Here is a 24,133-nt window from a genome sequence, read left to right as displayed (position 1 = left end):
CCTCTCTAAACTTTCTATTCTTGATTTCAGGAGTATTGTTCTACTTTCGGTTCCATTTTCGTCAAGCTTTTGACAATGTTGTTTATTTTACCGTTCAGCTATCAAGATAAATCTTTAATTACTGTTTTTTAATATTTTTGCCCAAAAAACCAGAAATTCAAAAACTAAAATAGTCTTCAAACATATATAGTGCATGGTAGTACAACAAGAAAAGGCCTGAATTCATATATAAATACACGATATTTCGGGAACGTACAAACTCAACATTTAAACTTCGAGTACGTAGTAAATGTATTATAAGCATCATATATATTATATTTGTTATATATGCCAAAAACCATGGGATATAAAATAAGAACTCAACCATGCATGTAATTTTTTAAGCTTTGTTAAATCCATATGGCATTGGCCTTGATGAGCAACGGCTTGAGCTTGCCCTGAACATTAAGGCTGATGATTTCATTAGAACCACCCACAAACTCCTTGCCAATGAACACCGCCGGCACACTCGGATTGCACCCCAATGCTGTCGTTAATGCCTTCTCGATCTGCTTCCCATTCGGAAGCCTATCGATCTCGTAAATTGTAGGGTTCGCGCCGAAACTGCTTATCAGTTTCTTGATTGAATACGACATGCAGCAACTGGTTTTGGTGAATATCACCACCGAATTCGCAGACCCTAACATCATCAGCACGTCCATTTCTATCGGCTCGGAATCGAATTTGTCGAAAATTTATAATAAACAAGAGTGTGTTATGATAAAATTTGAATCTGGGGACTTGAGAAAACAACGTTTCCAAGATGTTGTATTTATATGAGCAAAAAGTAACATGGTTTTGCATGTAAAGTCATGCGGATGGATTCTGCAAAATATGCTGTGATTATAAGATGATTGTGGGAATTATATGTCATTAATTAATTAGTACGTGGCAAGTTGCGTCTGAATTCAATGAATAAAACCTTTGAAATACATATGTTCCGGAATATTTTTTTGGTGGCTTGAGAATGTTGAAATACCAATGTGACTAAATTTTCTAGAACGGAAACTTTATTTATTTATTACTATTATTATTGCTTTTAACTTTAACTGACATAATAATACATAAATATACTTTTATTTCTGGAATTCCTGAGAAAAATATATCTATCAAAATGATTTCCCATCATAAATTACTAAGGTAGTATTTGCAGATGCTTAAAAAATGATTTATGATTTTTTCTTTACGAAGTTTTCAACCTAATTACCTCTCAAGATTTCAAAAAATATATATGTGCTTGTGATTTTTGTAAAAGATTTTTTTAAACCATGAATTTGAATATATATTTACCATGGAATAGATGATTTTGTGGCATAAATTTGACATTTTGGTGGATGAAAAATTCATCAATATCTCCATACTATTTTAATATATATATATATATATATATATATATATATATATATATACCCACATGTATATAGTAAATTTTTTAGTCATGAAAACTATTATTCAATAATATATATATTGAAAGATAACTACTTTTTAACCTGATGTAATAAATTGATTCCCTACCTGCTTTATGCATATATAACATCACAGATTCCCTTGGTTAATTAGGATTTGATTAAATAATTGGAACATGTAAAGGTTTTGGGTTACGTACTTGATCGATCCTATTTATCAATTAATCATAGAACAAAAAGAATTTTCCATTTGATGGAATGACCACCCATGGTTTTGAAATTTTAAAAACTTTTCTTTAGAACATGTGTCTTCATTTCTGGAGATTTAAATGGACCAAGCTTTTCAAAGCCTACTACTTTCGGTTCATGCGTTAGTTGTTTAAGATTCAAATAAAATTCACAAAAACTCGTATGAGCTACGTCGGTTTGATCGACATAATTTTTTTGTCTGTGGCTGATTCGAGGTTCAAATGGGGTTTGTTCCACACAGTTTTTCCCAAGAAATTTGTTAGTTTTTGCTTAAAAAAAGCCTTATATTTTTAAAAATTATTTTGATTTAAATTTATTTTTGAATTTTTAATTTAAAAAGCACAATTGAATCCCTGATTTGATTTCTTAGGAATTCTATGGTATGGTTACAATTAAATGCGTGATCTAAGAGAGATATTGTTCGACCTAGAAGAAGGCATCTTTGATATATGAAATCTCACATCCCAATCGGGTATCATAAGATTAAGATTTTAAGAAAGAAATAATATCCCTAAATCATGCATGCACTTTTTTACATTGCCAATTAGTAAAATCTGGTAACAAATGAAATGAAGAGCTTAGTTTTAGGATTATATCTCTTATGAGACGATATCACGATGAGTAATACAAATAGAAGATCTGTATCATAAAATTGATCTATGAAACAGTCTCATAAGAATTTTTATGTAATTTTAATTGCCAGGTATTACAAGTTTAAGATTTTATTTCCTAATGAAATACTTTTTTCCATGTTTGTGTAGGATTCTATAAGGAAAACTCTAGGGCAAAAGAAGTCAAATAATAAGATATCATTGTTGTTGTGTGCGTGTATTTTTTGGAGTTGAAGGAGAGTAGTGAAACGTCACAGGAAAAGCAAGGAATGACATCATAGAATTAATAAAGTGTTCAAGTCAAGACGTATTGATGTGTTGCCGTGAAGTTTTTGAGACACTCGAAGACAACACTCGTGTAAAGTATTGGCTGGAAAGTTATTTGTCACTCCGGGTTTCGGAGATACAGCTGTTCCATCCGTGTTTTTTTTTTTTTTTGAGATATAATTTACTTACTTGACTTGTTAAATTAAAAGAGCTAGTTTTTCGTAGTTTTACTGATATTGATTTTGTGAACTAATTACAATATTCTAGCGAATATTTTGTCCTGATACACCGTACAAGTTTTTATATTTGTGCTTGATTTATTATGTCTTAATTATTCATTAAAGTTTATTTGTGCATTTAATTAATATATTCCGTTGCATATTGTGTATATGTATTACAACACCTAAATATGATACACACAATCTTAATATTTTTGTACTTTTGTGTTAAACAAATCCTTTTATTTAGTTTCAGAGCTCACTCTTGATATACTAAGTGTGATTCGTTATTTTTGTTTAAACAGGTAAAAGTGCAGTAGACGTGTTGTCTGTCAACACTGCTTTTCGACCACCGATTTTGGATGGATCCAATTTTACTCTTTGAAAAATCAAGATGAGAGTTTACATCAAATCCATCAAATAAAGAGAATGACGACGTGTTTTAGATGGTTGGTCTTCAGCAAGAACTGTGGATGCGGATGGTGGCAATCACATCAAACTAAAGAGTGCATGGACAACTGATGAAGTCCAAACTTCGAATTTCAACTCAAAAGCACTCGATGGAATTTTCACTTCGGTCGTAAAAATTATGTAAGTGCATATAAAATCGAAGGAAGTGAAAAATAAAGTTTTTTTGACATGTTCAGTTAAAATTTAAAAGAAAAATTTATATGATCCAGGTTCTAAAACTCAAGGTTAAAAATTAGGAAGGACCATTTGAGCTAGACATTTTTTTTTAAAAAAAAATGTGGAGATATTGTATTTTGATGTCAGTAATATATATTTGGTTTTATTTTGACGTAACAAATACTTTGTTAAAAAGAGTTCATTTTTTTTCTTCTTTAATTTGTAACAAATCGTAGTAAATTTTGGGCGAATAAAGTCTGCAAAAGTTTTGATATGCTGAGGATCATGTTCAACTCTTCTACTTTTTCCGAGTCTTGGCATCCTAATAGAGCTTTCTATGCTTTTTAAACTGCAAATTGCGAACACCAAAATGTGGAAAGAACAAAAAATAACGGGAAAGGGAAGAAATAAAGATTCCCATACATATCATCTCTCAACCGTAAAATTTGACCCCAACCCTATACACACACAACAGGAGATTATCTCAGATCGAGCACTTTTGGCTTTTCCTAAAATAAGAATAGGATGTTCTCACGAATCTTTATTTGTGAGACGGGTCGATCCTACCGATATTCAAAATAAAAAGTAATACTCTTAGTATAAAAAGTAATATTTTTTCATGGATGACCCAAATAAGAAATCTGTCTCACAAAATACGACTCATGAGACTGTCTCACACAAATTTTTGTCTCAAATTTAAGTTTCTGTTTTTTTTTAAACATTGGACGAGAAAGTGGTGAGCGATTTTTTCGTTTTTATGTAGGTTCGAACCTACTCCTCAATTAGAAGAGGTTTATGCCACTTCATCTATGTGATGCGACACTTTCATTGTTATTTGACGGATATTATGTTAATTTCTTTATATCATTTACTATTTTAATTGACGTATTGAAATATTAATTTGTCGCATATAAAATCTTATACTACGGAAGTTCATTTGTGAAGTCCTATTCCACGCCGAGAGCACGAGATCCACCACATCCAATGGTTCAAATTAATTGTATTGGGAGTTTTTGTTTTAAAATAGAGTGTGCGGTTTAAGAATTTTTAGAAATTATCGGATCACTTGATAATATTTTGTAAATGAATGTGACGAGAATGTGTTAAATATCTCAAAATTGGTTGGATTAAATATTTGCAAATTGTATATATTTACAATTATGTCTCGTTAAACTAGCTTTTGGAACTGAGCTACCTTCAAATTAATTTATGAAACTACGATAGGATTTTAAAAAAGACTAATTTTAAGAACATATGTTAAATCATGCTCCATTACGAAATAACGATTTGTTCTTTTATATAAACTAAGTCTTGCATTTTTTGTTACATATATGATTCAACTTAACTTTTATAATTTTATCGAGATTAGAACGACGTACCACTAACATAATTTTGTACCGCTCGTCTCCTAGAGACCGATAAGTGTGATAATCCAAGAGTTGGGCATATTACATTTCATCGAAATTCATGTGATACAAATAAATAAACATGAATTCATATGTCACGAGTTCATTGAAAAATAAAGAAAGAAAAAGTTTACGAGATCAAGTCAAGAAAAATAAATTTCTAGCATTAATATGCTCCCTTTCACTTCCAAAATTCTGCAAGAACCAGCAGTGGCTGTTACACGAGGAACGCTGGGGACGATACTTAGTCGTATGTAGAACTCGAAAGGAACAGCAAGTTTAGGCCTTTGTGCAACAGTTGAAGCAACTGAAGAAACTCCTCCTTGCCTGTGAAAGAGATGGTACACGGTTACGCGCACATTACAAGAATGAAATGCCAACTTCAAAACTTGTTTTCAGTGTGTGAAGCTCAAGGGGTAATAATCTCAATGACAGATCCAGAAATTTTAATTTTGTGGGTGTGTGGTAGCACATTTCTATTCTCTGGAACTATTTCCAATATTTCAGAGCCATAGTAATTAAAAAATGATGATAAACTTCCATTTTTTCAGTTATGATCAGTAAGTCGAAGATCAATAACTGCGAGTGTCGAAAAGCTCCTCCAAGGTGATAAATACCGAAAAATATACAGAGGAGTATATTATAAGTTTACCAACCTAGTTTACAAGAATATAATAGTAACTAGAACTACCAGCATGAGTTCAAACCAACAAACAAGAAGGGGAGGAGAATGCTTTATTATAACCTTATTGGTCCCCCCACTCCACCCAATTTTTTTCACCATTTAATTTAAAGTACCAAAAACTTGTGCAATGCCATGTATGAATTCATGACTCATCCAGATCTTTAAGGTGATAACTAACAACTACTTGTATCTAAACTCAACGTGACAAGTAAAAGTGAGTGATAAAAATAAATTCTTGTAAAGGTACATGTGAACGAAGAGCATACTGTTGGAGTGTGATCGTGATGATAATCTTGATTATGTTGGGCGCTGTTCGAATTTGTGGTGGTCGAAGAGACAAGCTCTTCCTCGTTTCCAAGACTAGCTCTTGATGGCTCCCTCTTATTCTGCTTCCTCATTTCTCTTATTTTTGTGAAATCCATTGAGTAGTCGGGCAACTCTCCCTTTTGGTCCCAGTCTCCAAATTGTGGCACAGATAGCCATGGTGCATTCTTCTACACAACAAAGGAATTAGTGTATGGTTGAACTCTAAGTAATCACGAACTTTACTACTTAGTTAATATTTACCGATATCAGCATCATTTAAGCAAATAATCTATTCCAATTACAAATACATAGATGATATCACAGCTTCAAATCAAGATTGTGATACTTGAACATAAATGTATTGTCGGACCAAGTGTATGTGTGTGTATCAAAAGCCATAGCTAACTAACGGTGTAACTTAACCTTTTTAACTATACAGAAACTTGATCAGTCATAGCTAATTAATGGCGTGACATAACCTTTTACACTATACCGCCACCCGCTCACCAAATTTGATCATTTTGTCATGGTTGCAGAAGCAACATGAGGAAGTCCCCCACTTCTCGACTTTGCGGTACGTGTGTGTTGTTTATGCATAATCATAGGCTTCAGCGATAATTCTAATTTGAATTAGTAGCCCCCATATGCACCATTTGTAACTCAGCAACAAGTTGTTACATAGACAGATACATAGAACATAACCATTTACTTTCACCGACTTGAAACTAATGAGAATCGAATATGTGACGTATATAAATTATAGGACAAGTGTTAAAGAGTGCAACTCAAATATTTCAAACCTATCTAAAGAACCATTTTCCAAATCTTTATGTTGCATTGACAGACACATTCAAATCAATTATTTGCTTCCCTAGACATGAAGAAGAAGGACGGTTGAAGTCGGAATACAGCTGTTCAAAATGATTGCTTGAGGATTACTACCAGTTTGAAAATTATGACATTCAAGCCCCAAAACATGACTGAATAATGACTATAATATCATATACCATCGCCACCGATTAATTGACTTTTGCAGTTCCAAGGTATGTATGTGCAAACGTGGAAGCTCAAGAGACGACAATTTCAACCAAATACTTAAGCAACTTTTTCAATATTCAACGCAAATAATACATTAAAATTAAAACTTAAACACGTTAAAGTTGAGAACTCTCACCTATAACTTCAGTAAATACATTTAAAGTTGAGATCTCTCAGTCTATAATTAAATGTAAATTAATATTTTATTTCTTTTTTTCCCTCATCTATTTGTTCTCGTCAATCACTGTACAAAATTTGACCATAATTCAACAAGCTTGCATCATAGATTCAAAAATAATAATAACAATAATGCGATCCCAAAATGAAAAACTATCAAAATCAAGGACAAAATTTATACGGCACATCTCCAAGCAAACATTAAACATACATGTATATTAAAACTTCAGATTTTTTTAAAAAAAATACTTCTAAACTATTAATTGTGACTCCAAAACCACAGCTAAATTCTTTAAAGACCCCCCAAGATTATGCATAACTGGAACTGGAATAACACTCCAAATATATATATATGTTTGTGATAATACAAATTTTGATCTTTGATTTAATTTATATAATAAAAGCTCAAATATGCATCAAGTGATCAAGAAAAAGCTCCAAAACCATAGAATACACCAAAAAAACATAAATTTTCAGAAACAAACTACTTAGCCGGAGAACCCTTTACCTCTTTGCGATCTTCCATGTCTTGACAGCAAATTATTGGGTTTTCTTTAAAGTACAGATACCCTTTTCCCCTTTTTCTGGAAGAGAACGAAGACTACACAGAAAAGAAAAAATAAAACAATTTTTGCAACTTTAATGATGAATATTTACAGCGAGAAAAGAGAAAAAGAAGGAAAATATTTAAACTTGGAAGTTGTCCAATAACAGCAGATTTTTGTGGGCAAAAACTCTCTACTTGTAGATCACAGAGGTCGATGGTTATCAACTTTTCTCATTTTTGTTTTCTTGCATTTGTCATCCTATCTTATTTTGTATATTTTATTCCCTTTATAAATCGAATTTTATTTTAGATTTTTTAACTATGAAGTCGCCCACGAAATTTTCCACGCGTAACAGAGGTGTACCACCTACGTGGGCAAAGCCAGGCTCTTGCTTGACATATAATGTTTACATAATATTAGCTAATAGGTTTTTCATTTTATTACAAAGTTTTGAAATTAATAAAAAAAATTTATTATATTTTGTATAATGAATTTTTTTTTTCATGATAGATTTTTTTAAAATAGTATTATTTTACCTATAATTTGTTTAATCTTGTATAAACAAATAAAAATTATTAAACTTTTCTTTTGTTAAAAAAATACTATTCAAAAACCCCGACAGATTTTTCCTATCTATATTATATCATTTTGAAGTAAAAAATAATAAAAATATCATATTTTGTTCATTGGATAATATTGATGAAGTTTTTGTCTACCTAAAAATCATAGTTAAAAGAAGAAATTATGATTTTTTGTTATATCATAATTCATAATTTTAATTGATCAAACTAAGCATATTATTATTTAGAAAATCACATTTACACTCCACAAATTGTTAATACACTCTATTTTAACTTTTTACATTAAGCATATAGAAAAAATTACCTTTAATGTTTTTTTTAGTTCCATTATATAAAACCAAACATTTTAAGCATAGTTTTATACATCTATTTTGGTAAAATTTTATATTAATTACAAATTATTTTATTTATTTGGAACATGGTTCCAACAGCCAAATTCATTGTCATTCAAGTACATTATGACCGCCACAAATATAATATAAATAAATAAATGGCTGACAACTATATTTTTTGGAACTTGCATGAGACGTCTCACGGATCATATTTTGTGAGATAAATATTTTATTTGGGTCATCCATGAAAAAATATTACTTTTTATGCTAAGAGTATTATTTTTTATTGTGAACATCGATAGGGTTGACTCATCTCACAGATAAAGATTCGTGAGATCGTCTCACAAGAGACATGCACAATTATAAAATACAAGAATAAATTTAAAACCAGAAGAAATAACAATTGAACATGTGTTATATCGACCCATGAAATATCCCAATAAATTGGCAGTTTTTTTTGAAATATGACCCGATTGTTAAAACCCCAACGAGGCATTTCCTATTGAATTTTTTCTATTAAAAAAAAAGACCAATTCCACTATAACTACAATATTCATATGTTTGATTGGGATTTAAGTGTGTTTTTAAGTACACATTAAATATTTCAAAGAATTTGGAGAATATCATTAGAAAAAACCTATCATTTCTCCACTCCTTTCAATTCTTACATCAATTAAATCCGTCTTAAAGTCAATTTTATCTATTTTATTTTTTAAAAAATAAATAAATTTTGATGCTTTTATTTATTCCATCTTTTAAACCTAGGTTTTAAAATTTTGTTTACCTTTAAAATTTCTTTCATTTTTTTTTTTGTTATGTGATGATTCGTGTATTATCATAATATCATGGATTGCATAATAATTTTAAATTTAATATATTGAAGGAAAAATTGATGTTTGTTAATCATTCGCCACTAGTTTATTAACGTGGTCGGTGTTTTGGCAATTATTTTGTGATTTAGCTTTTAAAAAGAAAAAACGTCGCCGCATTTGGATGAAGTCATTTGAAATCCATGATTTTGAAATTTGTTTTCACTGTTAAATAGATATAGAAGATACAGAAGATTCCGACAATTCATTGTTTTATTGGAAGATCTTTTGATAGCCTTATTTCATGTGCATAAATGATCAAATAGATATTCTGATACTAACGAACTCGTTGGTAAGATTTTCTTTGAATTTTTTGAAATCTAGCTCGAACACTAATTGCGCTAAACATTGTAGAGTATGGTTGAGCTATAAGAATGTCCGATTTTTATTTTTATATCATCCAGCTCGAAGAATTACATCATACACTGTAGCGGGTTAGAGAGTTCAGCTAGATATAAAATACGGTTAGACACTCATATTATCCAGCTTAATGAATCTAGTGCGAGTAAACAATGCAGCTAATATTGTTCAACTTCAGCTCAACACATGTAAATATAATAAATGAAGGCCACATCTTATAATAGTTGCACTATTTGTTATCATCAAAATTAAGGATTAGAATCTAAAGTATAAGTAAATAGGTAGATAGATTTGAAATTTTTTGTATAATTTATTTAAACAATGGAACACATTTTATATCCAAACAATGAAATACATTTTATATCCACGTATTTCAAATCATTCTAAAAGTGATACTTTTGGAGCATACATTTTGTGTAAAAATTCAATAGATGAATAGGGATATCAAATTCTAAAGTAATCTTATATATAGACTAATATTTATTATGGAGAATATTACAACAAAATTTTAATTAAAAATGTTAATTACAATGTTTATTTTCTTATACAATAAAACTTTTAACAAGAATTGATGCATCGGACTACTTTGATTGGCTCGATATCTAAGCTATGATTAAAAAATAACATAATTATAAAGGTTAGGTATGTATACCTTTTGAGGTTTTTATTATTATAAAAAAATCAAATTAATTTTAAAAATTACGTTCGCCTTAACTTTGTAAAAATGTACAAAATATAACAAACTATTATATCCCCAAAAAATTTCATAAAAACTAATAAAAAAATGAAAAGGTCTAAATTATGTTTAACCTATTATTTGATTTTTCTTAATTCAATATATAAAAAACATTAAAAATTTGAAAATAGTCAAAATTACAAAAATATATTTGATTTTTCTATTTATAATTTTTTATATCTAATTTAATAGACATTTTTATCACACAAATAAAATTAATTAAAATGTATTCAAATTTGACAGTAATTTCAAGTTTATCAAAAAATAATTCAATCTAAATAATTATTAAAATTTCTAAAAAATAATTCTGAAAACATTGAAATTTACAATCAAATATGTTTTGGTCAAGTTATAATAATTTATTTGTTAATAAAAAGATAAATTTGGAATGTTATATAAATATTTGAAAAAAAAATGTTTTTATTAAATTGTTTAATGGGCACAAGGATATGTAAAATAAGTCAAAATTTTAATAGGATTGTTGTTATTTTTACATTCAGTTGGATTTTTTCGGTACTTGTAATGATCGACGTAATGAACCTTAATTATTAACTATAATCGATTCAACAAAGTATATAAATACTAAAATATCACACTTTAAAATTACATAACTAAAATTGACAAAATTTTCAAGAATATTACATATATTCATTCCATTCATATTAGAACTTAATTTATCTAACTAAACTTTATTTAAATAAAAACAAGTTCAAACGAAAATCGAATAACACAATTAGCAAATAAATAAGTTTACTAGTAGTCTCCACTCAAATATATATAACCATTAGACGGATCAATCAGTTCTTGATCCGTTCATACATGTAATGATAAGTAATATTTTTGATATTTTTTCAAAGATCTAGTCATTTTCGCATGTATCATCGTTTAAAGAATATACTTCGGCCCGATAGATTCAAAGCCGTTGTGTCTTCACATTGTTTGTGGACCCTCAGGAACCTAGAGCCTCGAGAAGATGCCATCCTACAAATATCAGTCACAGAACGACTTAATGTATCATCAATACAACAATTTATAGAATATGAATGAGAATTGAAAACTTTCCACCGTTTGAAGGGACAGAATCAGTCTTTTCTTTGAATTATTTGATTAATAAATATTCAATTATCTTAGTTCATGAGTTCGAGATAAGCGGACTCGTAGAAAATTACTAGTTGAATTAGTTCAACTCCTAAAAAACAACATTCTATGCACATCTCTTCACATCTTGGGACCGACGAAAGCAATTTGATGTACTAAAATTTCAAGTCTTCTGTAAGAAAAATTACCTTCAGGAAATTATATGCAACTTTTACGAAACTATACTGACTTCCAATTGGTCGGTATTAGATGGTCAGTCATCATGTATACAATGCTACTCGAATTGAACAACTACTTCCTCTTCAGCTATTGTCCAATTCTCACAGCCACCAGAGCATGAAGACAGCAAGCAGCTCTAAAATAGTAAAGAGATGCAATGTGTAATAAACTTTAAAATGCTGAGAAATGCATGAAAGCTAAAACATGGTGACCATAGCCTCAATATTAACAGTGACCGTGCAGCAGAAGTAAACTAAAATTTGTGAAATAACAGAATCAGTCAGGGAATACTTGACAAGGAATTGGTCATACGTCCAATGGACTAAAGATTAACATATGCAAAACATCACAGTTTAAGGTGCAATAGAGTAGATAGGAGGTGTATTCATGTCAGTAGCATACTTTTCAAGCCTAAGAATAAAGGTAACACAAGCTTAATTCTGGCATGCAAATTGCCACCTTCTATATGTAGCATCCAAATATCACAGCTTCAGAAATATTTCTGGCGTAAAACACAAAAGGACACTTGCCTTGGAACACGTAAAGACTACCAAAGTCATCCAATCGAATTTTTCCAACGATGTTCTTTCTGGATTATCAGTCGCTTCCTGCAAGAAGTATATCAATGGGGGCATCAGCTGCATTTCATAGTGTCTCAGTTCACCACAGAATCTGCAGAGCCCAGGATCGACAGCCTCTCCAGAAGCCAACAAGGGCTTCCCTCCATATGAATATCTGGGTGTGGGTGCATGAGGGCATTCATATAAATATGTATAAAAAAGATATAGAATCACACCCACGAAGCTAAAGATAGCACTGTGAAAAGAAAGAACTACCAGATGCTTCAAAATCAATCATTCAATGACATAACATTTAACCACGTAACGACAGGTAATGACAGAGTGATCTGCAGAAGCTACATAATTTGATTACAAAACTTTTTTATCTCAAGATAAAAAGAAAAATTTCAGGGCTGAAAGGCGTACACACTATCAAATGAAAAAGATGGGTATACAATGAGTTTAAAAAAAATTACCTGAAGCACTGCTCTGGGTATTCATCCACTCGTTTCTTAAACTTAAGGTAAGTCCTATCAGCATGCAAGGCTCTATCATATTCATAATTCTCTTCTTCATATGTTTCATCATTTGAATGATCTTCAGAGTTATCTTCATACATTTTGACGGGCGGTGACAGATAATTTGAATTTTGAGAAGCAACTTTTCTCACAAATTTCTCTTCCTGGTTGTATATATAAAAGCAAGGCATAACTGCAATTGAATAAACACAAACATGAACTCCAAGTCAGTGAAAAGTGCTGATCATCATATTTGATACACGTTGGTGTCAAAAACTAAACAATAAATGATGACTGCATAATTATTTTCATGCACTAAACCTGGGTATCTTCACTTACAGTGTCTCACAAATTCACTAGAATGCAAACCTTACCTAGTATTTTAGAATCAATAGCTTGTTGATCTGTGGGTAGAGACTTTCTACTGGACTCATTATCGTTACTCTGCCTTTTACTGGTAAAAGCAACATGTGCAGCTTCGGAAAGTGCCCTGCCCAACTCCTCCAGATCTATGTCATCATCAATTTCATCACCATGCTCTTCTCTAGGTTGGAGTGACCATAGATCATCATGCCAATTAGTTTCTGTAATAGAAAGAGAAGATACTGTTGTGTGGTCCACGTCATCAAATGAAGGTAATGAATCCTCTATGCTAGAAATCTTCTGAACTCGAAGTGCTCGCCACCTTCACCAGTAAATGTGAATGAGACGGTAGTAAATTAGTCCAACGACAAATTCAGTGCAGAATTCATAAAAAGGTTAAAAAAAAACCTTACAGATGGCTATCACATTGAGGAACCATACAGCCAAAAATATAGATTATTCGCTCTTCTACATTTAAATCTTTACTAGAAATTGGAGCATAAACCTGGAAGAATGTGAAAAAAGTGAAGTGGAAATTACTTTCGTACATTTGTTGAGTATGATAAAGAGAAGCTGAGATTAGACCTGCGAAATGAGACTAAGATTTCTTCCACATGTATTGCACAGAAGCAAAGCTTGTATTGCAGTATTTATTGGAAAAGGCCAATCCTGTTAAACGAAAAGGAGAAACCTAAATTTGAGGTAAAAAAAATATTCCAACACCAAGTATTACCAGGTAAAATAAAACTGCATACAGGAAGTCCTCCAATTTTCGTAGAGTAATGATCAGCTGGTTCATAATTACTATCAGCCCAAGGACCTGGCAGGCCTAAAGTGACTCCAACCATCTTTGCTTTCCTGAAAAAGAAAAAATTAGCTCATGTGGTATATAACATTAGGTAAAATTTGGAAGCCATGGTAGTAAATTTGTACAAAAGAAATTGGAAGCAACCAAATATAAGAGAAAGGAAAGTTGCTTCAAATAATGTTAAGCAATACATATTTCAAACTACACACGTGAGGTCAAATTTAAGCATTTATCCCAAGCCTTTTCCATGCTCTCAAATCATTCAAAAATTCATTATTTCAAAAATCTCCATTTTTGGGGCTCTAATACTAAAATCAAGTACACGATATGTGAGTCAAAATATAGATTGGAAAAAAAACTTAAGTTTAAACTCTTGATTATCCAGAAATAAAACCACGTTCAATATGAGTAAGAATTCATCTGATAGAAAGAATGATATTGTACAAGCTATTTTCATGATCTATCATGTTCAAGATAAAGTATCAGAATTAATTTTTATCAAAACTTTCATTGATGCAAAATTGTTCGTCAGCAGCCAAACAATATGAGTTGGATGGATTTTAAAAACAAAATTTGTTTATCACAAGTAGATTGAACCAAATTTTTCTTCGAACCATAGATCAAAAATAGAACAATATCTAGAAAAACGGATTATGTTTTCAATTCCAAAAGCTAAACCAACTGTAACTATTTATCAAGGTGGATTTTCGGTCACAATAATTACTGGATTGTAACAAACGCTAAATTACAGTTGATATTGTTATGATTTTGATCTATGGTTCAAATAAAAATTTGATTCATTTTACTTGCGATGAATGAATTATGTTTTTAAAATCCATAAGCCCACTCATACTATGTGATGTTTGGCAACTGAACAATTTTACATAAATGAAAATTTTGATAGAAATTAATAGGCTACTCCTTAAATACCGAGATTGCTGAAAACTCCATGATTATCAACTCTACATATTTTCAAATTTTGAACACACACACTGAAACACGTACAGGCAAGTTAGTGTATGCAATTAACCTAAATTAATATTGATATTTTAGCTGAAAATTTTTGCATAAATGAAAATTTTGATAGAAATTAACATTGATACCATCTACTACTTCTATAAGATAATATGTATTAACATGGTTTTATATTTGAATAATCCAGAGTTTAACATTGTTTCAACTAACGTGTACATGATTTTAGTATAAGAGCCCCAACATGGAGATTTTGGTAATTTGAAAGCTTATTTAAAAAAAAAACTAAAAAATGAGTATGCTTGACTGTCCATAGCTACGCTCTTAGCTATGACTATGCTGCATAGGGGATAGCATTGGGTTGGTCGAACCAAATTATTAAATTGAATAAACATAATTTTTCCGACCAAACCAAATTAACTGAATTTTTTTGTCAAAGCCGAACAAACGAACCAAGTTTAGAACCGAACTACTAAATTGAATAGACTGAATTCTTTCCGACCAAAACAAACCCTGATTTTTTTTAAACGAACAAGTTTAAAATCGATTGTTTCGAGCCGTAACCGAATTAACTGATTTCTAATGGAAATTTTTTAAAAATAAGAACACTGACTATATTATGTGCTATTATAGTTCACTTAACATAAAATGAGAAAATAAAATCCCAAAAAAAAAATTGGATACTGCAAAATGAAGAATTAAAGGCCGGAGAAAATTAATCTCTCTTCAGAAATAATGCGTCGATTTCTCACCTTTTGTAAGTCGTTGCAGCTACAGAGACAGATAAACGAGAAGGATTCAAAGGCTATGGATGAAGGAAGGATTCGCCGTTGGTTTTCAAAAACAGACTAGGGCATTTGTCAAACATTTGAGCGAAGAGAGAACAGTGGGTAACAGATTTTCTTACGAGCAATGGGCCACAACAAAAGCCCAACCCAAGCATTATGTGTTTTGTAGCTATAGTTTGGACTTGTTTACCATGCCCTTCCTTCCATATTTTTTATACATGACAGTAAAACATGAAGACATATTGTATGTGTTATTATTATTTTTAATTTGATCAAATAACATGAAATTATTTTCAATTTAAAAAATTTGTTCAATTTAAAAGAGAAGTTTTGTTTAGATTTTTTTCTATGTAAAATACGGAGTGATTTGAGGAGGTTTTTAGTAGGTAAGAAGGGTAATTATGAAATTAAATATTTTGGTGTCCTCTAAGATTGTTATTCTAACGGTATCACACTTAATAATATAGTATAGATAAGGCTTGAGGAAGAAGAAATAAGCAAGACGAACGAAGAAATCACCATAGCAAAATTTTTCAGAGATTACGAAGCCGTCAATTTCTGAAGGGGGAATGTTGTTTTGTAACGGTGGGAAAAGAACACAACTGATGGTTTCTTGGGAAAGTGATAATCTAGGTCGAAGGTTTCATGGATGTTGAAATTGTAGGATGATTATGTCTTGTTTTTCAATTCTTTGATTTTTTAGGCTTTTTGTGCTTTATGTTATAGTCTTGTATTGTAGAAGTTCATTTTTTTTTTAATTTTTCGGTCAAGTTCCATGTCTTGTCTTTATGCCGAAAAATTTATGTTTTGTTGAGCTATAAATGTCTAATTGTTATGCCAAGTTTACTAATTTTTGGTGAAATTTGTTACTTGTTATTGCAGGACGCTGAATGTAAATTTTTGGCACGAAAAGATCCATCAATATGTCGTAGGTCGATGACTATAATTTCAGCATTGAAATGAAAACTGCTTACACTCAAATTTTACAATAAAGAAACTGAAAAGGAGAATAGAAAATTGAAGTTCTTACTTGTTGATGATCATGACTGATCTTCGTTATATTTTGTTGAGTTATTGGATAATTTATTAGATTGAATGTATCGGTGCTTTGTAAGAATTTTATTTCCTAGAATGAAAGTATTGGGTTATTGAATTAAAATGGAAATTTGGTTTGCTAGTATTTGTGTCAAATTAATAACAATAATAGATAGCAATGAAATAAATTATAAGGAAAAATTTCAGTTTTAGTTTTATGTCTTCCGCTTTTTGATAATTTTAGTCTTTTTTAATCAAGAGTGCTTATATAACACTACACACGTCATCGCAACGTAACGTTGATCATGTGTAAGGGATTCAGCTAGCAACTACTATTCCACATCAATTATCATCATATAAAAACAGTCGACCGGAGTTATTTTAGCTGTCTATGATAATCCTTTATAAACCAATTAATCAAACATCTCTCAAAAATCGATGCGCGAATTAACTGTTACATCAGCTATACTTGTTTGTGATCTTGGCTATGTGAAATTTTGTTTGGTACTGGTCAGTTAACAAAGTGGTTTTGATCGAGCAAAACAGAAGATATGGTTCTTGCTTTATTTTTCCTTAGAGATCAAAAACAAACTTACCAAGAGAAGAAATATCAAAAAACAAGAATTAACAACGTTAGTTTTAAAATTCCATCCCTGTGCATGCATAACAAGCACTTCCCATGATTATTAAATAGTACTAGACCATCTTTTGCAAACCCTAACCTTCAATCCATCCCTCATGTAGAGAATGATGGAGCAATTAGGCGAGACGTTGTGGCCCTTCGCCACCCGAACCTCATAATTATGTATCACGGTGGCAGCCACGGCCTTCATTTGAGTGAAAGCGACCTCTTTTCCTAAACAAGTCCTTGGACCGGCATTGAAAGCCAAGAACTTGTAAGATGGCTCGTGCTTGATAGTTCCACGTTCTGTGATCCATCTCTCGGGCTTGAATTCGAGGCAATCTTTGCCCCATATGGATTCCATCCTCCCCATTGCATACAAAGAAAAAAGAACTTTCATCTTTGGATGCACATAATGCCCACTTGGAAGGATATCTTTCTGCAGAGGCTCCTTGTGTTGGAATGGTACCGGTGGATATAGCCTTAGGGCTTCACATAATGCTCCATGCATGTAAACCAATTTGTTTATTTCTTCAACCTTGAAATCTCGCCATTTTTCGCCTTCTTCTTCTGGGGGTGAAATAATCGAACTTAGTTCATTCCTAATTCTATCTTCCACTTTTGGATGTGTTGAAACAAGCCACATAAACCACGTCAGAGCGGAGCTCGTGGTGTCACGCCCCGCAATCATTAAATTCAATATGGTATCCCTCAAGAACTTATCATCACATTTGAAGTCTTGGTTTCGAGTTTCGTCGACTCCATTTATATAAAATGCCAATAAATCTGCACGATCTACATCATTCTCGTCCTCCTCCGAATGCGCTCCTTTTCTGATTTCTTCATGTTTCATGGCTATATACTTGCCTATGACGCTGTCCAAGACGCTCCAAGCTCGACTCATTTTCTTCTCCGATCCAATGCCGAGCCATCTCTGCAGTTTCCACAACCATTCAGGTAAAACATGGCGAAGAAAAATTGCTTCTTCTGCTTCGTCCATTGCTTTAGAAAACGGGACATCGGGCAAATCCAAAGATAAGCACCCTGGATCGTATCCTGTTACCAAAGCACAAGTAGTGTCGAAAGTAAATCTCTGGAACAAATCTTGCAAATCTACCACTTTATTTTCCCTACACACCATCTCAAGAACTGGAATCAGCCCTCTTTCCACCTTTTCTATGCTTATCTTCACCAAATATTTATAGAACCGCCGGTGACTAATCAGGGCTCTCGCGATTTTCCGCTGATACTTCCAGGAATCTGAATCGGAATTGAAAATCCCTTCTCCTAAAACATCAAATATTTCTTTGAATTTCGGGCCTTTCGGGAAATTCTGAAAGCTTGCGCTCATGATATAGTGCACATTGGCTGGATCCACAGTTCCAAGCATCTCCATGCTCGCAAACCAGGGCCCTTTGAAACGAAAAGTCATTCGCCTGGATTTTCCAAGAATCTCAGTGCAAATTTCGTGAATATGCCCAATGTTAAGAAGAAGAGACGGTAACATTCCAAACAGTGGCCAATTCCAGGCCAAAGTCTTGTAATTCCGCCATGCCCACAAACCAAGAAACCACAGAAAAGCCAAGAGAATTTCCAGATGCATTCTCTCGGCTCTCTCTAGGAAGTTGAACGTATGTAATGTAACTAGCTTTCATGCAAAGCTGAGGTATCGAGGACCGACGCCAACGGTTTTATTTTAATGAAAAAATTGTCATTATATCTGAAAAATGAATAGTTCATTTAAGCATTGGAATTCTTATAGATAATCATAGCTCGGAGCTAGTTAAATCATCTAGATAATAATTATATTATACATGCATAGCACATAATAAATTTTTCATAGAAGTATAATTCGTATACTAGATAAGCAATAACATGTATATATAACTTGTTACTGGCAAATAAATTATTGCCTTTTATTTTTCCTACATTGCATATTATTTTTTATTTTATAATTTAACTATAATATATCTATGAACTAATATATGCATTTTCTTTCAAACATGTGAATTTTGTTATTATCATGCCAAGTTCACTCTCTTAAATTTATCGATATATCTAACCTGAAAATGGCCTAGTTTTTTTTAAAGCTGAGAGGTCAAATTGTGACCTCCTCGCACAATTAGATCGCCATCCCCCACGCAAATGTGTTTACGTTTATGACTGGAAATTGGCATCGAATACGATATTCGATCGGCAACAACCACCAAACTATCTTTCAGCCGGTAGTTCTTGGCCTTATAATCCTAATGGTTTTTTGGTGGTAGGTGACTGGTGAGAAAATTCCGACTTGCATTCAAATTTGTACGCATTCGTAAAACCTACCCACCATTAACGTTGCTTTAGTAAGAGAAATGAAGCCTTTGCCGACGAGTATGCTCATGCATGCACGTACGTGGCGTGTATATATTATAAGTTTTACTCTGTGTGTGTGTGTGTGTGTATATATATACACATACATACATACATTTTCCTAGAGTAGTTTGCATTTGCATGCTCCCTTAAATTTTAACAGGATAATTAACTTTCATAGTTGAAACGCTTGTATTTTCTCGATAAGAAGTTAAAGATGGATGCGTCATCTAATTGGGAATTGTTGCAAAAGTCTCGTGACTCTGAATTATTGCATCATCCTTTCGTCTCTATATATTTACCAAAAAATTGACTTCATTCTTCGATGCCTTTTAACGAAAACTCATCTCAAATTTTTTATTCAGCGTATTTCAATAAACTAAGAAAATATTAGTGCGTTGCACGTGAAATCATGTTGTTTTGGTGAACATTAACTACACAATTGAATTAATTGTTGGAAATATTGTGTAGGTTTACATAATTAAATAATTGTACATGTATTTGTTTCATAATAAAGAGCCTAATAAAGTGATCTAAATTAATAACGAGTTTCCAAACTATTAAAATAAATTTGTATGATTCACATGTAGAAATCTAGCTTAATTAAGTCTTCTTTGATTGGTCGTAGATTGCTCAGGTTATGTATATGATTATGGTCCCTGAGACACAACGAATAATAGACAATATATACAATACTTATTTTAGACATCTCTCATGATCTCATCTAAGATAAGAATAAGGTATTGGTCGATTATATGTTGTCTTAGAAAATCCATAAATTTCACACTAGATCAATCATTGAAGTAAGGTATGTGATTACTGTTATTTATTTATTTTTAATTCGATATGAATTCCTTGCTTGTTGTGATATTTGGTTGAATCACGTGATTTGTTGAATTCCTAATAAGTGGTATCAAAGTCATGTTTATATATGATTATGAAAAATATGATTATTGTTATATATATATATATATATATATATAACCATATATATATTATATCGTGTTCGATCGACACCTACTTGTCGAGTGTTTCTCCAAACAATCATCCATCCACTTTCCTAGTCTAGATAAGAACGATGAAAAAATAGAAGATGAGGATCAAGACCTGTTATGGGGTTGGTGAAGACATAATGTCGCTATCATGTTTTATTTTTAAATTCTCTTAGACTACGTTATTCACTTGTGCTCGTTTCCGTATCCTGCCTATTATGTTTTCTCATTTTAAAGACAACTTTTTTGAGTATGAAATAGATGGATTTTATGGATCTATACTATGAGGCTTGTTCTTTATAATTATGTCTTTGTTAAATGAATCCGGTATCATTTTGCCTCGAGAAGAGGGACATAACAAAATATATCTCATGTTTAGTGGGAATGTTATTAATGCATAAGGTCGTATACATTCAGATATTATGTACATTATTGAAATGTTGGGCATATATTTAAGAAACTTGGAATTGGATAATTAGTGGTTTTATGAGTATAAAAATATAATTAATAATTTTATGCTCATATATCGGAGATATGACAATCGTTGGATATAAGGACTCTGAAAAAGCTGCGAAATTTTGTCGTCGGGCAAGATAATTGGTCTAAAAAATCATTGAGGATCAGTTGTGACAATAAAGTCTCTAAATAATATTTAAAAAAAACAATAGAAGTTTTTCAAAGTCAAGTCACATTGACATGAATTTTTTTTGTTGTGAATAAATAAATTAGAATGGTTGTGTGTCAATTGATCATGTTATTACAAACTACATAATTATGGATGTGTTTGTCATGGGTTGACCACCGAAGAAGTTTAATGGGCATGCGACACACACTGATGGTGTCTTTATAGATGATATGCTTATACAGTGACGGTTTATATTTTGTTTGAATATTGACCCATTTGAAAAGATATAAGTTTCTTTACAAACTAAGGTTTGTTGAAATTACTATAAAATAAAGCGATGAGTTTCATTGCGATTAGCACTTGGTTAAAAGTCAAATACTCCACTCTTTGAGTCATTAGAATGACCTATTGGAAATACATGTTTTTATTCTTGGATCACATTTATGTATTTTCATGCTAAGAAAAGTTCAGCAAATGTGATTTTTTGCTAGATAAAGTGGTCTTCTTGGTTCATATAATTTCAAAACAGGGGATAAAAGTGGATCCAACAAAAGTGGAAGCAATGGAGAGACTAGCCAGTGCCTAAAACTATAACTGAGATCCGCAGTTTCTCGGGTATGATAGGATACAATAAACGATACATTAAAGTTTCGAAGATGGCAGTACCACTAACTTACCTGAACAAGAAGGGTGTGAAGACCCTGAAATCCACATGGCTTAGTGGCTAATTAAACATGACTTAGTGACATAAAAACATGGCTTAGTGGTTGAATGATCATGGAGTAGTGACTTGAGACATGAGGCCATGGAGTAGTGTCTTGAGACATGAGATCATGGAGTAGTGGGGTGCCTTACCAATTCTCTATAAAAGGGCACCAATTACCACACATAAATCACTCCAAGTTTCTATCAATTTTCGAGCCCTAAAATTCTGCCCAAATCAAGAAAGTTTTTCTCATCGTCTTAGACATCAAAATCTGATCTCCACCGTTCAGAATATACCTACACGTATTGTGAGCAACATATCCAAATTTCAGATCGATCCAACGGTTTAATTAGGTGCAAATAATTTTTTCAAGGTGACTTCTTTTTGGTGTCAAGCTCCAAATTGTTCATTTCAATATTTTCGGAACAATTTCTCAAGTAAGTGGATTTTTGCTATACACTTACGTACACTTGCATTTCATAAGTGTACTATTTGATATATATATCAATATACTTGTTCTTAGTAAGTATATCCACAATTGCTTAAAAATACATTATGTATGTTTCTTGAAATTCGATCGACATGATATATTCGTTCCTATATGTTATGAAAATCCTTGAACAATTTGTTGTTTGATATTAGTTATAATATTTGAAAGCATGTTTGAAATATTTGAAATGCACTGTAATGATTCGAATTAGAAATGACAAGAAAATTTCGATATTTGACATGTTTTGTTTAAGACCCTGATGCGGTGGAATATAATAACCGTTCTTTTGGCATCGCCCCTTAGAGGAGTTACATATAGGGGACTGATCAGTAAACCATGAAAATGAGATGATTTTCAGTGTTATGTTTGTATTTTGTTCGTATTCGCTTCAACCTGCTTATGATTGAAATTATGATAATGTATTCGTATAAGTATAACTTTGATATTCGTTATGCCCGATCGACCCCCATTTACTGAGTATTTCCCAAATACTTACCCCTTACATTCCCACCCCAGATAAGAACGAAGAACAAATTGAAGATAAAGAAAAAGAATACTTTTGGGGATGGTGATGAAGCCAATCCAATTCAAGACCAGTCTTGTTATTCTGTCTTTTAGTTATATTATCATGTTTTATGCTTCCGCATTCCGTTTTAATCACATTGTAAAGACAATTATTTAATTATGAAATAGACTGATTATTTTGATTACTACAAGGCTTGTTGTTTACAAATTGTGTGATTTTGAAACAACGCCGGTGTCGTTTAACCCCGATCTCGAGGCGTGACAAAGGGGGTTAAGTAGATTGCCAAAAAAGTTTTGAGGGATTGAAGTAGGCTTTGATGGAAGCTCCAATTTTAGCTATGTCATCCGAGCAAGGAAATTATGTCCTTTACATTGATGCATTGAAACAGGGTTTGGGTGCAGTGTTAATGCAGAATGACATGTTTTTGCTTATGCTTCTAAGAAGTCGAAAAATCACGAGAAAAATTATCCTACTCATGATTTAGAGTTGACATAAAGATCTGGTGGCACAAACTACATGAAGAAAGATGTGAGATTTTTAATGCTCACAAAAGTCTCAAGTACTTCTTCACACAGAAGAATAGAAATATGAATAACAGTGTTGGTTGGTGTTGATTAAGGAATATGACTGCAATATCAACTACCATCAGGGTAAAATGAATGTAATAGCTGGTGCATTGAGTAGAAAATCAATGGGGTTAGCACAATATATCTCTCAGCCTACCTTGAGGTACCAAATTCGAGAAGGCAGTTGAATGGTGAGCACTAATCTACGTGGATATAGCAAGATGAGGAAAAAGGTCTAAATGAGGATGGAATCATTCGGTACCAAGGTCAACTATGGGTTCCAGCTGTCGATACTCTTCAATATGAGGTCATGGTTGAGGCTCATACAGCTTTGTACTCCGTGCACCCAAGAGGTACGAAGATGAACAAGGATTTGCAAGCAGTTGTCCTAGTGACCAATAATGAAACATGACATTGCACGATTCATTTATGAGTACC

The 24,133-nt window shown here is 32.0% G+C and overlaps 4 protein-coding genes across 6 annotated transcripts; all 4 read right to left on the bottom strand.

Moving 5' to 3' along the window:
• Positions 1–215: 215 nt before the first annotated feature.
• On the bottom strand, positions 216–766 carry LOC142522882 (monothiol glutaredoxin-S1-like). The gene has a single exon (XM_075626457.1). The coding sequence runs from the start codon at positions 699–701 to the stop codon at positions 390–392; it is 312 nt and encodes a 103-aa protein (XP_075482572.1). The 5' UTR covers positions 702–766; the 3' UTR covers positions 216–389.
• A 4,073-nt stretch (positions 767–4,839) lies between these two features.
• LOC142523303 (uncharacterized) lies at positions 4,840–7,825 on the bottom strand. Its single transcript, XM_075627051.1, has 3 exons — positions 7,538–7,825; positions 5,775–6,002; positions 4,840–5,150 (listed from the first exon to the last, which is right to left on the bottom strand). The coding sequence occupies exons 1-3, from the start codon at positions 7,553–7,555 to the stop codon at positions 5,103–5,105; spliced, it is 294 nt and encodes a 97-aa protein (XP_075483166.1). The 5' UTR covers positions 7,556–7,825; the 3' UTR covers positions 4,840–5,102.
• Positions 7,826–11,225: 3,400 nt separating this feature from the next.
• On the bottom strand, positions 11,226–15,923 carry LOC142523074 (uncharacterized). 3 transcript variants are annotated; one of them, XR_012814577.1, is made up of 9 exons: positions 15,746–15,900; positions 13,969–14,061; positions 13,799–13,882; positions 13,627–13,718; positions 13,225–13,535; positions 12,809–13,043; positions 12,303–12,507; positions 11,742–11,908; positions 11,226–11,436 (listed from the first exon to the last, which is right to left on the bottom strand). XR_012814577.1 is itself a non-coding variant. In XM_075626713.1 (8 exons), exons 2-8 carry the CDS (start codon positions 14,059–14,061, stop codon positions 11,828–11,830), a joined length of 1,101 nt encoding a protein of 366 aa, XP_075482828.1. In that variant the 5' UTR covers positions 14,062–14,071; positions 15,746–15,923; the 3' UTR covers positions 11,507–11,827. The 3 variants fall into 3 exon arrangements, 1 of the variants encoding a protein (XP_075482828.1); XR_012814576.1 differs by having other exon boundaries at positions 11,227–11,436; positions 13,969–14,071; positions 15,746–15,923; XM_075626713.1 differs by lacking the exon at positions 11,226–11,436 and having other exon boundaries at positions 11,507–11,908; positions 13,969–14,071; positions 15,746–15,923.
• Positions 15,924–17,502: 1,579 nt separating this feature from the next.
• LOC142523014 (alkane hydroxylase MAH1-like) lies at positions 17,503–19,072 on the bottom strand. Its single transcript, XM_075626651.1, has one exon. It carries the CDS (start codon positions 19,039–19,041, stop codon positions 17,503–17,505), a length of 1,539 nt encoding a protein of 512 aa, XP_075482766.1. The 5' UTR covers positions 19,042–19,072.
• Between the last annotated feature and the right edge of the window lie 5,061 nt (positions 19,073–24,133).

The sequence above is a fragment of the Primulina tabacum genome, chromosome 13, assembly GCF_025594145.1.
Source record: "Primulina tabacum isolate GXHZ01 chromosome 13, ASM2559414v2, whole genome shotgun sequence".
Lineage (NCBI taxonomy): Eukaryota > Viridiplantae > Streptophyta > Magnoliopsida > Lamiales > Gesneriaceae > Primulina > Primulina tabacum.
The sequence above is the reverse complement of the archived record's forward strand: the minus strand, read 5'-3'. Positions and strand labels throughout refer to the sequence as shown.

Coding starts and splice junctions, on each gene's coding strand:
- LOC142523074 (XM_075626713.1), bottom strand. CDS start 14,061: ATGGTTGGAGTCACTTTAGGCCTGCCAGGTCCTTGGGCTGATAGTAAT. Junction 12,508..12,808: donor TACCCAGAGCAGTGCTTCAG/GTAATTTTTTTT, acceptor ACCCACACCCAG/ATATTCATATGGAGGGAAGC. Junction 11,909..12,302: donor TAGTCTTTACGTGTTCCAAG/GCAAGTGTCCTT, acceptor TTACTATTTTAG/AGCTGCTTGCTGTCTTCATG.
- LOC142522882 (XM_075626457.1), bottom strand. CDS start 701: ATGGACGTGCTGATGATGTTAGGGTCTGCGAATTCGGTGGTGATATTC.
- LOC142523014 (XM_075626651.1), bottom strand. CDS start 19,041: ATGCATCTGGAAATTCTCTTGGCTTTTCTGTGGTTTCTTGGTTTGTGG.
- LOC142523303 (XM_075627051.1), bottom strand. Junction 5,151..5,774: donor ATCACGATCACACTCCAACA/GTATGCTCTTCG, acceptor TCTCTTTCACAG/GCAAGGAGGAGTTTCTTCAG.